This window comes from Lynx rufus, unplaced genomic scaffold (genome assembly GCF_022079265.1).
Source record: "Lynx rufus isolate CCGP_SWC_20201006 ecotype Redwood Valley unplaced genomic scaffold, mLynRuf1.p SCAF_9, whole genome shotgun sequence".
NCBI lineage: Eukaryota > Metazoa > Chordata > Mammalia > Carnivora > Felidae > Lynx > Lynx rufus.
In genome coordinates this window covers 56,401,849-56,420,237 of record NW_025814897.1, presented here as the reverse complement: position 1 = coordinate 56,420,237, position 18,389 = coordinate 56,401,849, and the positions used below count along the sequence as shown (strand labels likewise).

The following is an 18,389-nucleotide window of genomic DNA, read 5'->3' as shown; positions in this document are numbered from 1 at the left end:
TCTGTCTTCTTAGTATGTCCAACAAGCTGAATCTATTTTTCCCACCCTTTAAATAATTCGTTTAGCTTTTTAGTGCAGTTTGCTGAAAATGAAATGGGAGATAAAATGAAACAAATGTGTAATTTTTCACTCTAAGGCCCTGTTCGCTCCCTGTGATGCCTCACAATCAGAAATTTTAAGAAGCACATATGGTAGTGTTGGACTTTAAAATCTTATGTTAGCATTCTGCAAGGCACTTCCATATTCTCAATTCACTGAATGTCTTGTGTTGTGTCACCTGCTGGGCCAGGTGCTGAGAGTGTGCAAAGATGAGTAGGACATTGATCCTACCTCAGTGGGCTTTCGGTCCAGGTGAGGCCATTAAACTTGTAATCAGAGCCATCAAGACATATTTATTGATTTCATACCCTGTGTCAGGCACTTTGAAGTTTATAGTAGGTACCCAAGATTCAAAGAAGTGGAAATACTCAGTGCCGTCAGGAGGGGATCGTGAAAACCTTTACAGGGAAGATGGTGCCTGAGGTGTCTTAAAAGATGAAATAGTATTCCCCTGGTGAGAGAAGGGTAGGAGGACATTTTAGATTGGGAGAGTAGAGAAATATGGTAACATGGAACATCATGCGTGGTGCTTCTTGTTTATTTAATTTTCACAACTGTGAGAATGAATTCCTTCTGTGAAGGAAAGAATTACACTCATTTTTTTTTTTTTTTAAGACAAGAAAATTGAGGCTCAGAGAGATTAGTTAATTTTTCCAAAGACTCATACTAGCCAGTAGCAGAGCTAAAGTCATTCCTGGTCAGTCTGGTTTTAAGGTCCGTATTATTCCTGTCATGATGCCGTTTTTGTCCTTGTTTTGAATAATAACCTCTTCCAAACTTCTGACAGCTTTTTAGTGTTCTGTAACAGCTGCATTCTTGGTCATTCTCTCGTAAGGAACTCCACACTGGTTATTCTGTGATATTTGTGAGAGACTTTGCTGGGATAGACTTTACAATGCCTGGTTCGACACTGTTTGGGAAACTCTACTGTAGTGGCCCAAACTTTATTGTTCTTTTCTAAATGGGTAAGTTACTGTTAGAGTATGCCAAAGAAGCCTGGACACCATGGGAGAAAGTTGTCTGGTGAAGGGTATTCATTTGAGTTCCATTGACTGAGACATTTCTCGTAAAAAAAAAAAAAATTGTTTGTGTGTGTTTTTAAGTAATCCATAACACGAGAGCCTTTTGTGGTAATGAGACCCAGATTTCCTTCTGTGTCTGTATTCCTTTATGCAGGCATGATTTCTTGGAAAGGAGAGACCATATGTCAAACAGTGTCTCATTGAGAACATGGAATGATTCCATAGATGCTGTGGCAGTGATTAGAGTCTTAAATATTTTGTCCTGTCTGGATCAGTGAGTGCTTGGTTCCTTACCAAATCAGCTGCCTCAGTGATTGGGAAGGCAGGATGGTAAGAGCTTTTAGATCACTTATTTGTACTTGGATGCATTTGAATATTAATAGTTTGTCCAACATATAAGTCAAAGGGGCATTTGAATCAATTTATAATATTGTCATGGCCATTGTGGGTTGATGGTATTTATTATCATAAAAATGACACAAAAACTGCTGCTCTGAATAACTACTCACGTTTGAAAAACAAATCAGAAATTATTATTATGAGGAAACTGCAGATTTTTGTTTTGGTTTTAAGCCCCTGAAAGCATTGTTTAAATTAAGCTCTTTTTCACACACCTGAGTCCTACAGTTTATTCCTGTTCTCTCTGAACCCTTCCACTCCCCCTCCAACTCCTTCTCCCCAGCAAGCCTATCATCTGTAACCTTCCTAACCCCGAGAGCGGCATAAGGAACGCAAACCTCTGCTCTGCATTAGGTGTTAGGGACGTCATTAATGCTTACTGGAAAAGCACACCCCCGAGAGCCAGGTTTTGGCTTTGGCAGGTAAAACGTCTTTTAGATCTTGGAATGCTGGAAACCTTAAACCTTTTGGTTTTTTAGCTAAAGTGATTGGCAACAGAAAGTGACATCTGAGGTTCGTGGCCAGCAATAGCCATAATTAACCACATGAGCTCACATTTTCCCACTGGAGGTTCAGTGGTCTTGGGGTGATGAAAGTGACTTCCCTACCAGGAGGTGGTTTTCCTTTTGAGGGTATTGGAATACCCTTGGGCCCTGTAATGCCTCACCCGTGGTCCTTTTAAAATGCTTTTTAATATAAAGCTTCAATATTGGAAATCCAACACCGTGGCGTTTAACAGTGAGGCTATGACTGAGCACTGTGGCCTGGAATGGAAACAACCTAGGGTTTTTAATAGGCGGAGCGGGGAGTCTTGTGGTGGAAACAATGGTGAGTGTGAATAACCAGAATCAAAGCCGATTTCCAATTTTAGCGAGTTTTCGGCTTTTGCTGTTTCTTTTTGGATTTTGATTTGCATGCGTAGGCTTCTCATAGAGATGCCTTTTTATCTTTAAATTTAAGCAAAATTGTTTTGATCATTGAAAAGAGGTGCTGTTAGAAGACTAGTTTTTGTTCTTTTAATAGATACGTGGATGTGGTCTCAAAATTTACAAATGCAATTCCTTAGTATTATTAGCCTTTCAGTAATATGGAAAAATGTAGATGCTTGTGTGTTTAGCATTGGATAGGTTTTTTTTTAGCATTCATAGTTTGCATTTGACCTGTTTGGAAGGCTGGTTAAGAAGCCTGCTGCTGCTTTCTAGAAGTTTGCAAATTCTTTTCTGTCTGGCCTCATAGGAAGGGAAAAGCTTAGTGTAAAGCACATATAAAAAAGTCCAAACTTAGTGTAGTATTATACTTCATTACTGTAAGTTGTCTGCTTCCTCTTCTCTCACTTCAGAAGAAAGTTCTTAAAGACCAAGTCCTTTTACTGATAGAAATATTTTAAATTCGATAGGCCCTACCCTTTACAGAAAGCGGAGGCACAGGATTCAGTGACTTCTCATAGACTTCAGTATCCTAGCTGTGACTCCAGGGATAGATATTTTAAGGGCAGGGGGGTATATACAGTTCACCCTCCTATTTTATCACTCATGGATTTTATCTGTAGGACTCTGATCAAGTCACTTACACAGTCTGAATTACATTTTTTTCTCATCTCTAAATTGCTGGCATCAGATTCAGTGATTTGAGATTCCTCCTAGCTCTAACATTATATGATGATTAAATTATAATGTGATGAATTTACAATGTAGTCTAATGTAATTTTAGTCTCTAAGGTACTGTGGTATCCAGATTTCAACACAAGTGTTATGGGACTCAAGGTACTTGCATGGGACTGGGGCAAGAGGACATGGTCTCTAAGAACAGTTAGGATTCTAGTCAGTTAGGGCATGACTGAGTAGTCAGTTGAAATGAATGCTGGTTCATTTTCTTCAGCAGTTTGATTTGAGAGAACATCAAATTTTAGTTGAGAAGCCCATTCTCAGTCAAACACTTGACAAGTCACAGAGAACTCGGTGTCCTTTGCCCTTAGAAGTGTGAAGAAACTAAGGTGATACAAACGTGTCATATGCTTGGTACATTCTAGTGCCCAAGTTAAATTGTTATGTGTTGCACAGTAAACTTCTGAGACAGTATGGTGGAGTGCTTAAAGACAGAGGCACTGGTATCAGGCCAGCCCATATGGTGTTACTGTGTTACTTCAGACGGGTTCCATAACTTCTTTGACCCTTAGGTTCTTCATCTGTGAAACGAACGAAATAGCATATAAAAAGGGACCCAGTTTCATAATTGTTGATGAATTAATGACTATCATAAATAAAAGTACTATAGTCAGTTCCTTGCAGAAGAAAGTATACAGTGAATGTTACCTGTTTTTGTAGTATACTCAAAGAGAAACCAAGAATCCGCTGTGGGTAGTCAGTGGTGGAGAATGAAATGATGAATAGATGACTATAGTGGCATTCCTACAACAAGAAGGTAGTACTTGGATAGCTAAATATAAAAAGAACGTGAAAAAATACCACTAATAGTTGAAGTTAAAGATACCTTTAGAAATCAAGCCAAGGTCATCTCAATTATTTCAGCCTTTTCTCTAGCTAGAGATATTCTAGATTATGTGTTAAGCCTTTTAGAGGGGTGTGTGTGTGTGTGTGTGTGTGTGTGTGTGTGTGTGAACTTTTAAAAGTATTTTGGGAAGACTATCAAACAGTTACTTTTTTGTTCCTTCTGGGGCAAACTTGAAACATTTTCCTTTATTACTCTCTTCTGAGTACCTGGTAATTATTATCCTTGGTAGCTAGTAGCAGAAGTCTATATGGTGAGTTAAAAATGTTGGGGCACCTGGGTGGCTCAGTCGGTTGAGTGTCCGACTTTGGCGCGGGCCATGATCTCATCATTTGTGAGTTCGAGTCTCAGGTTGGGCTCTGTACTGACAACTCAGAGCCTGGAGCCTGCTTCAGATTCTGTGTCTCCTTCTCTCTCTGCTCTTTCCTCGCTCATGCGCTGTCTCTCTCTGTCTCTCAAAAATAAAGAAATGTTAAAAAAATGTAATTCTTTGTGACTTTTTTTTTTTTTAAGTTTATTTTCTTTTGAGAGAGAGAGCATGCGCATACGGGGGGAGGAGGGGGCGGTGGGGGAAGGCAGAGAGAGAATCCCAGGCCTGCACCGTTAGTGCAGAGCCCTATGCAGGGCTCAAACTCACAAACCATGAGATCATGCCCTGAGTCGAAAACAAGAATCAGACACTTAACTGACTGGGCCCCCCAGGCGCCCCTATCTGTGACTTCTTAAAAGATAGATGCTTATGTTTGACCGTTGGGTACATACATTTTTGCCCCAACAGTTGCTTCTACCTAAATTGAATCAATAAGATATAAACTGTGGTTTTTGGACTTTTACTTTCCTTTTTAAAATATTTTTCCTCACTATCCTGTTTCTAACTTCACAGTCTTATTTATGCAACACTGTCCCGTAGATAGTGAGAAAATACCCCATAAGGATGCATTGTGCCATTTCACTTCACCTTAGACTTAATAATTTGTACAATAGTACAGCAGTAGAACTATATTGCTTATAAAGTTGTTAATGAATAAAATGTATAATGCTCATGTAGTGTACTATGATTGAACCTCTGAAACTAATTTTCACATTATAACAGACCAGGTATCATTTCTGTCTTTAAAAATGCCAGGAAAGTAATGGATATTAGAGTGTATTAAGAACTCTTAAGATAAACATGAAATGTCAATCTCATCACATTAATTATTGGGCGGTAGTTTTAAATACAGTAAGTGAAATTTTAAGTCTTGTTAATATGTTTAGATTTATTTAAAAATCCTATAATTTAGATGTGATTAATATTTTATTTGCTAGTTATTTCTTATAAAATCGCTTGAAATTGATTATGATCTATCATATACATTTATAAGGTAAATAGTTATTTTCTTTTCCTCTGCTTTTGAATTTTCAGCAAAAGATGATGGAAGCATTGCTGTTGCCCTTGGTTACACTGCACATTTGGTCTCCATGATTTCCTTTTTCCTACAAGTGCCCCTGAGATATCCTATAATTCATAAGGGGTCTAGATCAACAATCAAAGATAATATCAATGACAAACTGACTGAAAAGGAGAGAGAGTAAGTATCTTTTTTTTTATATACTTTTAATATAAGCCAGTTTGAAACATGGAATATATTAAAAATACAAAATGTGACCTAGATTGTGATTTTTTTTATATATCCTTTGTGAAGTGCTTCATTTTAAAAAATATATATATTTTTTATGTTTTATTTTTTTATATTTGAGAGAGAGACAGACAGACGGAGCACAAGCAGGGGAGGGGCAGAGAGATGGAGAAAGAATCTGAAGTAGGCTGTAGGCTCCGAGCTGTCAGCACAGAGCCCGCTGCGGGGCTCGAACTCATGAGCAGTGAGATCGTGACCTGAGCCAAAGTCAGACGCTTAACCGACTGAGCCACCCAGGCGCCCCAGTGCTTCATTTCTTTTAAATAGAATGTGGTTATTCATTTAGATTATAATAAATCCTACACTTCTTAAAATTGCTAATGATAGCAAGATTGACTCATTTAATTTGCTTTTGTGAGAACAAGTGTTATATACTCTGCATATTCTCGTGTAGAACCTAGTGCTTGCTAGTCAACAAGTGAAATGACTAAAGATTTGTCAGACAAGCAAGAAAAGCATAAAAGACTCAGCAGCAGGTTGTACATGTCTGAAAAGTAGATTAGTGAACTGGAAGATAGGTCAGTAGAAAATATCCTGACCAAAGCACAAATAAAAAAAAAAAGATGGATTATATAGAAAAGTGCTAGACTGACATAGGACCCAATAAAAAGATACATATAATACATATACATACAATACATATAATACATATAGTTGGGGTCACAGAGGGGGAAAAGAAAGCATAGAGGGTAATAAATGTAATATTTAAGAGTTAATGACAGAATTTCTCAAACTTGACGAAATGTATCAAGCTACAAATTCTAGAAGCATTAACTGCAACTCGTAAGTACAAAGCAAACATACTTAGGGAAATTATATTAAAACAACTGAAAACCAAAGACAAAGTGAAAATACTGAAAGTAGTTAGTAAAAAAAAAAAGACAACTTAGCATCAAAAGAGCAACAATAAGACTGAAAGCTAATTTCTCAGTAGAATCTTTAGGAACCAGAAAAGTGATGCAAGGACATTTTAAAAGTACTATAAAACAGGAGCGCTTGGGTGGCTCAGTTGGTTAAGCACCTGACCTCGGCTCAGGTCATGATCTCATTGCTTGAGGGCTCATTGCTTGAGGGCCCTGCTTTGGGCTCTGTGCTGATACCTCAGAGCCTGGAGCCTGCTTCAAATTCTGTATCTCCCTCTCTCTGTCCTTCCCCTGCTGATGCTTTGTCTCTCTCTCTCACTCTCAAAAATAAATAAATATATAAAACAATATATAACTATATATATATATATATCTATATATGTATCTATATATATATCTATCTATATATCTATCTATAACAATATAAAACTATAAAACAATACTGCCAGCTTAGAATTCTATACTAGGTGAATATTTCCTTCAAAAATGAAGGCAAAATAAAAGATGTTTCAGACCATCAAAATTGAGAAAATGCATCCCAGCAGACTGTGCTAAGGGAAATGCAGGTGCTAAAGTCAGAATAAAAGTAAACATAGCACAGAAACATGGAAATATGGAAAAGAACAAAGACAACAGAAAGGGTAAGTGTGAGTACATCTAAATTAATTTTGACTACAAAATAAATAGTAGTGTCATAAAATATGAAATACATACTTATAAAATATATGTGAAATTATGCATGTTGGAAAGTAGAAATGGAGTTAATGTTTTCTAAGATTTTAAAGGAGGGTAAAGATCCTACTTTATAGAGGACTAATCAAGGATCATGTCATAATCTCATAACCACTAAAAGAATTGTGTGTGTAGGCAAAAAATTAATAGAGGATACAAATAGAAAATGTTTTAAATACAGTACTTGATTAATCCAAAAAAGGGAAGAAAAGAAAGTGAACATTAAACAAGTGGAACAAACAGAAGACAAATAGTAAATTTGTTCTTATGAACCCAGACTTAAATTCTGCAGTTGCAGTAAATTTTAAATGTTATTAATGTACTACTTAAAAATAAAGATTGTCAGGCCAATTGAAAAAACTACACTTATCCTGCTTGCAAGAGATACTGCAAATATAAGGACACAGAAATAATGAAGATAGAAGAGTGAATAAAGACATATTATACAAATATTATCCATATGAGAGCTAACTCCACTAATATCAGACAAAATGAAGTTTAAGGCAATTTAAATAAGTGAGATATTTTATTTTAATACTGTCAGTTATACACAGACACACACACACACACACACACATCCCTAGAAGCATGACTTCAAACATATAGACAGAAATTCACAGAATTTCAAGGAAATCCACAATTATAACAGAGGACTTTATATTTCGTTTTATTAATTATTATAGGAAGCAGATAAAATAGTCAGAATCTAAAAGACTTGAAGAGTGCAATAAACTAGACCCTAGTTATGGCTGAAGAATACTGTACCAACAGCTGTAGGATACATTCTTTTTTAGATATACATGAAACATTTACCAAAATTGATTATGCTGGGCCTCAACAAATTTCGAGAGATTTAAATAATTTACAGTATATTTACTGACCACAGTGGAATTTACTAGAAATCAATAATAAAATCCCTAAATGTGTGGGTGTTATACTTCTGGGCGCCTGGATGGCTCAGTCGGTTGAACGTCCAACTTTGGCTCAGGTCATGATCTCGCGGTTCGTGAGTTCGATGCCTGCGTCGGGCTCTGTGCTGACAGCTCAGAGCCTGGAGCCTGCTTTGGATTTTGTGTCTTCCTCTCTCTGCCCCTCCCCCACTTGTGCGCACTGGCGCATGCTCTCTCTCTCTCTCTCTCTCAAAAATAAACATTAAAAAAAAATGTTTTAAAAAAACAGTGTAAAACCTTAGGTCAAAGAAGAAACTATAAAAGAAGTTTGAAATTACTTTTGAACTGAATGATAATAGAATGTAGCATATGAAAGCTTGTAAGGTGCAACTAAATCTGTGCCCAGAGGGAAATTCATTTCCTTAAATGCGTGTAGTAGAAAAAAAAAAGATTTAAAAATCAGTCATCTAAGTCTTCTAAGTCTCATGAAACCACTAGAGAAAGAAGAGTTCATTAAGATCTAAGAAAGTTGAAGGAAGGAAAGAATAAAAGTAAGAGCAGAAATTAAATGGACAACTGAACAATGGAGGAGAAAAATACAGGCAAAAGTTTTAGCCCTGAGAACTTTTGAGAAACAACTGAGAAACGCATAAGCCCTTAGAACTAATTCAGAAAGAGGAGATGGCAAAACAACTAGTATAAGGGAAAAAAAGATGTCACTATAGATATACAGACATTAAAAAATAAGATGATCTTATGAACAACTTTTTGCTTGTCAATTTGAAATTCAAATGCAAAAACACAACTTTCCAAAACTGATATATGAATGATTGGAGTTGAGAAAACAACTGCACTTGGCTAAAGGGAGGTGGATAATAGATGATTCTAGGTAAGTTATTCTCAACACCGGCTGTGCATTATTGTCATCTGGGGAGCCTTTAAAAATAAGCTCCTGATCTCCAGATTTCTGACTTCTTCCCCAGAAATTCTGATTTAGTTAATAGGGCCCAAATATGAGGTATTTTTTTTAAGCTCCTGAAGTGATTTTAATATGCAGTCAGGCTTGAGAACAACTGTTCTAGTTTGAGAGACTTTTGTGTTCATAGACATGAAGAAATGAAATACCCTCCACTGTATTTAGGAAACTGCAAGAGGAGAGGCAGAAAATGTAGGCACCAAATGGAAGAATTTAACATTACATCTGGTAAAACAATGGGCCTCAGTTTCCAAGTAGAGGGCAGAGAACACTGTATAGTTTAAATCAGTGCCTTTTATTTTTAAAAAAATTTTAAATTTTTTTTATATTTACCATGAGAGAGAGAGAGAGAGAGAAAGTACAAGTGGGGGAGAGGGGCAGAGGGAGAGAATCTTAAGCAGGCTCCACAGACAGCACAGAGCCCGATGCGGGGTTTGATCCCACAACCCTGGGATCATGACCTGAGCAGAAATCAAGAGTCAGACATTCAAGTAATGGAGCCGCCCAGGCCCTTTACTTTTATTTTTTAATTATTTGTATTGAAGTATAACTAACATTACAGTGTTGTGTAAGTTTCACAATATACAATATAACGTACAGTTGCACAATGTACAATATAATGATTCAACAATTTTATACATTTCTCAGTGCTCAAGATAAGTATACTCTTAACCCCCTTTATCTATTTAGCCCGTCCTTCACCTCCCCTCTAGCAACAACCACCAGTTTGTTCTCTGTATTTAAGAGTCTGTGTTTTGTCTGTCTCTTTTTTTCTTTGTTAATTTGTTTCTTAAATTCCGCATATGAGTGAAATCATATAGTATTTGTCTTTCTCTGACTGACTTATTTCACTTAGCACTGTATTCTATAGGCCCGTCCATGTTGTTGCAGATGGCAAGATTTCATTTTTTTTTTTTTTGTAGCTGAGTAATATTCCATTGTACATATATATATACCACATCTTCTTTATCCCTTCATCTACCAGTGGACACTTGGGTTGCTTCCATAACTTGGCTGTTGTAAATAATGCTGCAGTAAACACAGGTGTGCATATATCTTTCAAATTAATGTTTTTGGTTTCTTTGGGTAAACATCCAGTGGTGGAATTACTGGATCATATGATATTTCGATTTTTAATTGTTTTGAGGAACCTCCATACTGTTTTCCATAGTGGCTTTACCAATTTGCATTCCCACCAACAGTGCATGAGGGTTCCTCTTGCTCCATATCCCCACTAACACTTATTTCTTATGTTTTTGATTTTACCCATTCTGACAGGTGTAAGGTGATACCTCTTTGTGGTTTTAGTTTGCATTTCTGTGATTGTTAGTGATGTGGAGCATCTTTTCATGTGTCTCTTGGCCATCTGTGTGTCTTCTTTGGAAGAATGTCTGTTCAGATCTTCTGCCCATTTTTAACTGGATTATTTCTGGTTTTTGCTGTTGAGTTGTAGAAGTTCCTTACTTATTTTAGATAGTAAACCCTTACCAGATAACCCTTACCAGATATGATATTTGCAAATATCTTCTCCCATTCTGTAGAATGCCTTTTTGTTTTGTTGATGGTTTACTTCCAGGTTTTGTTGATGGTTTACTTTTTGTTTTGGTGTAGTCCCAGTAGTTTAAGTTTGCTTTTGTTTCCCTTGCTTGGGAGACATATCTCAAAAAAATGTTCCTATGGCTGATATCAAAGAAATTGATTGATTACGGCTAATATCCTATATTTATAACAGTTTAGTTTGAATTGATACCAGCTTAACTTTAAATTTTTTTTTTTTCAACGTTTTTATTTATTTTTGGGACAGAGAGAGACAGAGCATGAACGGGGGAGGGGCAGAGAGAGAGGGAGACACAGAATCGAAACAGGCTCCAGGCTCCGAGCCATCCGCCCAGAGCCTGACGCGGGGCTCGAACTCACGGACCGCGAGATCGTGACCTGGCTGAAGTCGGACGCTTAACCGACTGCGCCACCCAGGCGCCCCAATACCAGCTTAACTTTAATAGCATGCAAAAACTCTGCTCCTCTATACCTCTGTCCTCCCACCTTTATGTTGTTATTGTCACAAATTACATCTTTCTACATTGTGTGTCCATAATACTGTCTTTTTTTTTTTTTTTTCAACGTTTATTTATTTTTGGGACAGAGAGAGACAGAGCATGAACGGGGGAGGGGCAGAGAGAGAGGGAGACACAGAATCGGAAACAGGCTCCAGGCTCCGAGCCATCAGCCCAGAGCCCGACGCGGGGCTCGAACTCACGGACCGCGAGATCGTGACCTGGCTGAAGTCGGACGCTTAACCGACTGCGCCACCCAGGCGCCCCAATACTGTCTTTTTTATTTACCTATGCAGTTACCTTTACCTAGTGTTCTTTATTTGTTTGTACAGCTTTGCATTTGTCTGATGTCTTTTCTTTTCAACACGAAGGCCTTAGCCTTTGCTTCTTGCTTGCAGTGAGCCTAATGATCAGCCAGAGCTAAAAGCCTGGAGTCTTCTCAGGTCTTTTCTGAGTGTGCATCCTATTCTGGGCATGTACATATCTTCTGTCTTCCCCAGTATATATGGGCTCTTTTGAAAACACTGATTTCTTGCAGAAACTCTCACCAGCTTTACCTCCCAGGCTTAGACAGTCTGTTGCGTGTCTCAGACCTAATCTTTTGCACAAGGAGGCTGTGGGATTTGTTTGCCTGACATCTTGAACAATGTCCCCTGCCTTTCACCTCTGAGTGAGCAGTTCTGACTAGGCAAAACCAAGGCAAGTGCCTTACATTAGCTCTTCAAGTAGTCCCCAGACAAGATAGGACAGACAAACATAAATTATTTTAGAATAAAATCTGGTTGGCTCCCTCATGCACTGGGGATCAAGGTCCCACACTAGCAGGCTGCTGTTTTCACCACTGCTCAGTTGGGGAGGGAGTTAAGAATAGTATAAGTAGAAATTCCGTGAAGCTTTTCTCTTGATTTTGATTTTCCTTTTCCTTGATTCGTCGTTCAGCCTGTTGTTTTACACTCTTGACTTTTTCCAGAGTTTTAGTAAAGTTGATTCTAACAGTTTTTGCTTTAAAAAAAAAAAAAATTTCTCTGGAGGGACAAGACCTTAGATCTATCTCCTCCTCCATTTTTATTGACATCATTCCATTTGTTTAATGGTGAAACACATTACTAATAAGCAATAAAGAGACCCATGATTTTAATTAATCATGAACATGTAAGATCACCTTGTAGTTTTGAGAATGATCACCCCTCCCAACCTTCCCTAGGTTCCATATTAAACAAATTAAGTATCTCTAGGTTTTTACCAAATTAGTATGTGGTGATCCGACTGAAAATATTGGTTATGTAGAAAAAGCACTTGGGGAGCTTGAAGGAAGGGTGTCCTTCTAAATAATACACTTTCTCCAGATCAGCTGCACACTTTAATTTGTGAAGAAGCAGCTTAACATGTGGGCAACTCCATGTAGTATGCCCCAGTGTGAGAAGTAGCAATGATTTGTTTATCCTAATTTATTTTCCTAAGTAATTTGGGAAGGTGAGCTAGATTTAGGTGATTGTGTTACCCGTTTCTTTGGAAGCCACAAGAACCACAGGAATTGCATTGTGTTTTACCTCTGTCTTCCCCCTTTACAGAAACATATATTGTATTTTACCGATTCTAATATAAATATTTTTGACATTTTGATATTGCTAAAAATGAGGTGTATCTTACAATCAATGGCGTGCCATATTATGATTGAGAACATTTACCTTGCTGTCTCAGATTTTATAAACTATCAAATATTTTAGGTGACTTTAATGAACTTTAGTAAAACTTCATATCTTTTTTGGAACAACATAGATATACAAATAAACATAATAAATAAAAGTAAATTAACTGATTGTGCTTGTTAATTGGATCAACTTCTCAGTTATTCCTAGCCTGGATCACTGAAGAGCAGATTGGCCTGGGTTTCTTTTCTCCTGAGTGTGTCAACGTTGATGTAAACCTTCCCAGGTTATTAGGTGGAATCAGGGCTTCGGGGGAGATGGAAAATAGGAATTGAACGGCTCATTGGATATATTATACTTGGAATCGGCCTAGGAATCCTCAGCCTCTTTGCCCTGATTACCTGCCTTATCTGCTTATTGGCAGGTGAGATAGTGGAGTTCAGAGTCCTATTTCGCCAGTTTTGCTGGGCGGGTGGGGGAAAACTAGTTCTTTCCTTTGTCTGGTCTGTTTGAAACACAGGTTTGGACTGATGCCTTGCCTAAGCTATTATTGTGCACCTGCATGCACACTATAAAGGGAAACTCTGAAATCTTTGCTGCATTCATTTTGAGACTCAGACCACAAAACACGAAGGAATGTAACCAGAGTCCAGCCATAGTGTTCTTTTACCCTTTATTTCTTCTTTCACTGAAGACTGAAAAGTAGGTTTTCAAGTGGTTTTTGAAATGAAACGTGTTAGTCATTGTTATTTTGCTACTCAATTGTCTGCTAGATGATACATTCCAAATGGATTCCTTAAACAATCATTTGAGATAGGACATAGCTGGTCAGGGCATATGGCTTTTTCAAGCCCTCAAAAAATGTGTTCAGGTTTTTGTTTTATTCTCAGAAGGAGTGGTATAATTGGCAGGCACTTTTGAAACTTCCTGACGTGTCCACAACAAGGCTTTTATGAATCTCTAAAAGATAGATTAACTATTTTTCTGTAATGGAATTATTGGAACCTTAGAGACATGTTAATGCTGCTTTTCCCATTTCCTTGATTATTTTGTTCTATGTTTATCCCTATGGAAGATCTTGGCTGAAACTCTAGGCATTGCGTTTTTTACCTGGCTGATTCTGATTTCTTTTAGAGACAGAAATTTTAAAGTGTAAAGAAATTGTGATGTGTCCAAAAACAGATAATATTGGGCCCAGATCCTAGTCATTGCATGTGGGTGGACCTGATGCTTATGAGAGAAGGAATGGTCTGTTTTAATGATCTAACACCTTTTCTGTGACTGAATGCATAGGGCAGTCATATATGTAAAGGAGCTGGCCAGACAGGTTCCAATCCTGTGACTAGAGTCTTTTATTTTTCTTACAGACACCTTGGCATGTCTAGATGTTTATAGAGCTCCCCTGTCATCGTAACTAGATTGCATTTTGCCAGGAAGGAAGAGACAAAGGAATTTGCAGAGTGGCAGTGAACTGAGTGATTTCCTATCTCTATATTCTTTCAGCCTGCTTTTTGGCTCAACAACACTGACTTGCTGAATAAATGAATGGGAATTTTTCTAATGGTGTCCTTGAAGCGATTAGGATACCTTGAACCTTGCTTGCAAAGAAGCAAATTCTCTATAGAAATAGTGACAGGCACCTGTGCTTTCATTGCTATAAAGCTTACATTGAAAACATCAATGTTTTCTGACCGCTGTACTTCTGACTCTTCATTTCTATTATTACCTGCTTCAGGCATACTTAACCACCTGCTGACACATCTTGTATTAAGAATTATAGACTCTTTCCTATAAAAATCCTCAGCTTCTGTTTGTTAATCAAGCTGTTTTAATGCAGAGAGTTCAGAAATGGTTGCTGTTTTCACTAAATTAGCATCTGTTTGCTTTCATAGCATCCAATTAAATCTGATGGCCTCCTTCCAGAAGGGGAGATTTTCACATCATGCTTAGGCTTCAGTGCTATGGCTTTAATTTTCAACTCTTCTACTGTTTATCCTATAAATTAGAACATTCTTTATAACCTTTCATCTTCATTTTATTATAGGTTGTTGCTCAGATGCTGGCATTTAGAGCACTCAGTACCCTAGACCTCAGACCTTTAAATTTCAACAGTGAGTGTGATGACTGGAGGCATTGGGTGGACCAAATACTTTGGTATTTTTAAAAAATTTTTCCTTGCTGTGTAACTTAAAAGTATAATCAAACAAATAATTTTCAGGGCAACTAATATTACTGAAATGAATGAAATTATTTTTCCAGATTTTCCACTTGATTACAGGAATGTGACCAAGGATGAAAAATCTGTGTTCGTGTGAAAACTTGCCCAAATGTCTGTAGTCCAGCTCCGATATAACTACCTAAGGGAACGCTATGGAACAGAAATGAAGATGGGAAAAAAACATTTATGTCCGTGCAGAATTATAGATTTGTTGTGCCTCAGAACCAGACAGACCAGAGTATTACTAGAGCATACAATGTAACCCTTCACTTCACAAATGGAGCAACAGGTTGAGAGATGAAAAGCGGTCATATGACAAGTTGCCTAAGCATTCGCTTTGATATGGCCCACTGAGGACAGCAAGCCCAGAAGATGGTACGGTGACTGTAAGCGTAGTACTTCTAAGCGAACATTTAGGAGATGGAAGAAGTGTGTCTATCAAAAAGGGACCGTACATGAGACTGAAATAATCCTTCTCCTGATTTAAGGAAATCTCTCTGGTGAAAATGCCATGATGTGAATTCCTGTATGTTAAGTAGAGTCACTATGTTAAGTTCTCATTGAAAATGCTAATTACTGGGGCGCCTGGGTGGCGCAGTCAGTTGAGCGTCCAACTTCAGCTCAGGTCGTGATCTTGCAGTTCACAAGTTTGAGCCCCACGTCGGGCTCTGTGCTGACAACTCAGAGCCTGGAGCCTGCTTTGAATTCTGTGCCTCCCTCTCTCTGCTCCTCCCCCACTTGTGCTCTCTCTCTCTCACTCTCTCTCTCTCTCTCTCTCTCTCAAAAATAAGTAAACATTAAAAAAAAAGTTAGTTACTAAAGTCCATTTGTCAGTTGGTTCACTTGACATTTGTTTTTCTCTAAAAGATACAATGCAAAATGCCTCTCCTTCCTTCTCTCTGCCTCGATTTAGTTAAATTTGGTGACGTTTCAGTTTTTATTTCTAATGATTAATCATTTATTCTAATGATTTTATTTCGAATGACTTATTTCTAATGATACAAAGGACTAATTGGAGTTACATGAGCTTCACCTGTTAGAGCTGAGCAACTGTGGAAATGTCCTCTCTGCGTCTTGGTTTGCTTGGTGTAATATCTGTGCCGCTCGGTTATTATGAGGGTTAGATGAAGCACAATGCTTGGCACGTAGAAGATGCTCAATAAAATCTTGCAACTACTATTTTGTATACATTGAGCCTTGAGACAGGAATTCCAGGCAGCCACGCAATTTTTTTACTAAATGTAGATGCTGAAAGGAAAGGTAGGCCTGAGAAAAGGTTAAGGAAAATTAAAAATGCAACCCAGTAGCACAGTACAAGATTTTCTTTTATAATAACGCCACGAGGTACATCATCTTTCAGTCAACGGCGTCAATACAGAGGACTAACGAGGCGTCCCAGAGTGCAAGGGAAAAAACTTGAAGGTCTGAAGGCTTGTCTCTTTTAGTTTTATGTAGGGAGGTTAGTGCCTAATATCTATGACTCGATCAAGTGTCTTTATCTTAGAAGCTATCAGTTTAGTGAGTGCTGAAGCCCTTATTCTTAAAAGGGAAATACAGCATGTTCCAACAAATTAGTTTCCAGCCTGGCCTGCTGCTTTCTTGTTTGGTCTTATCCCAGCTCCCTCGTAATTCATAACCTATGCTTCAGTCAAACTGTCGGTTTCCAAATGTATGACATTATTTTTCACCTTGATAGTCTTTGCCTTTGCTGTTCTGCTTATCTGGAATGTCTGGAATTGTACATAAAATCTTTCTCTTATTATCTAAAACTTTCTTTGTATACTCTTTCTTGATTCCCCACAGGTGGGTGTGCTCTCATAGCCTTCCTTAATTCCCTGGGCAGTTCTCTCTCAGTAGTATCTCAGAAGTGAAGTAAATTTATGTATACTCTTCTCATTTAACAAGAGCCCAGTGATACAAGTCGTGTGCCAGAGTCGTCCTGGTCTTACCTGAAATATTTTCAGTGTAGAAAGTGCATCTTACTTGGCATCAAACTTACTCCACTGCCTTGCAGAGAGCCTTGTATTGTGTAGACACTCCATAAATATTTCTTGAATTAGGAGAGCAAAAGGGATGTTCAGTTTTTGCAAACGCTATTAGGTAATCTGACACTCCGCACCATAGGCCTATAGTTTTAACTCTAGATGCTCTGGCCAGGACAATCATTATTTCATATGGTCCCTTAGGACCATGGCAAGCTATTAACTTCAGTGCCTGTTGTAACCCAAGGCACCGGCAGCAGTGCTGATGGGGTTGTGTTCAGGAGCGAGAGCAAAAAGCATGTTTTAAAATGAGGAATCCCCATGGAAATTTAAGCAGGAGCGATCAACAAAATAAAAATGCAGAAGGTGGTTGCTGGGTGAGACAGGAAATGAACACCTTGTGAAGATTAGGCATTCCGCTGAGAGAAGGGAAATGTGGGAAATGAGTCTAAAGTAATTGTGCAGCTATTTCATTGCTGACACTTGGAAGCATATTGTTGTGTGTGTTGTTTTTAATGAAGTGTGCTTTTATGGTGCTGATGTTATTATCTGGATGAGGAAGTCTTCTCTAGTATTATTGTCATCTCAGCTTTCTGCAACCAACTAAATTAAAATACAGTAATGTAACGGGACAGCGGGACAAAAAAGAAAACCAGATGACTCTGACATGTGACCCCAACTTGAACTTAGTGCTTTTCTCGTTTGCAGTGTGCTGAAATCAGAATAGAGGTTCAGTGTAATGCTTGGCGGAGTTGGTGGGGGTGGGTAATATATTTCGTGTAATAGAGGACTATGTCATAGTGTCATGGGGTGAAGATTGTTACATTATTAGAATATGAGAAATCAGTGTTTCTCAACAGAGCATCAGTGAGTCCTCCAGGTAGTTCATGGATTGGCTTTTTGGAGGCTATCAATATGTATCCTATGACAGCATAGGTGCTTTAGGTTCTGGTGTGAATTAATCATTTACTCGAATAAATAAGACTTTATTTTGTTGGTGTTACATTGAAAGTAGCACTCTTCTTTTCTTTAATTTTTATATGTTTGATTTTTTTGGTAGGCAAGTAATGAGGGATAACGATATCAAGCCAGACAGTTTGGAGTTGGTGATTTGTGGATGCTTTTCTTTTTCTGAAGAAATAAATAGGTGGGAAGAAGAAGAAAATTATTTTTAGGCACATGTAAACTTATTTTAACTTCCCAAAACATCTCATGGTAATAGTTCTTTGGACAATTTTCTAAGGATAACATTTATGTCCTGGATAATAGTATCATTATAAAATAAATTTATGTCATTCTTTTAACCAGATAGTTAGGT

General features: G+C 37.8%; 1 protein-coding gene across 2 annotated transcripts in view; it reads left to right on the top strand.

The window, feature by feature from the left end:
* The window catches only part of UVRAG (UV radiation resistance associated), a 295,530-nt gene that overhangs the window by 168,832 nt on the left and 108,309 nt on the right, over nt 1–18,389 (top strand). For both annotated transcript variants that reach the window (XM_047071234.1, XM_047071233.1), the window contains exon 12: nt 5,434–5,599. In XM_047071234.1, the coding sequence (XP_046927190.1) occupies nt 5,434–5,599 (166 nt within the window). The remainder of the gene's footprint in view (nt 1–5,433; nt 5,600–18,389) is intronic.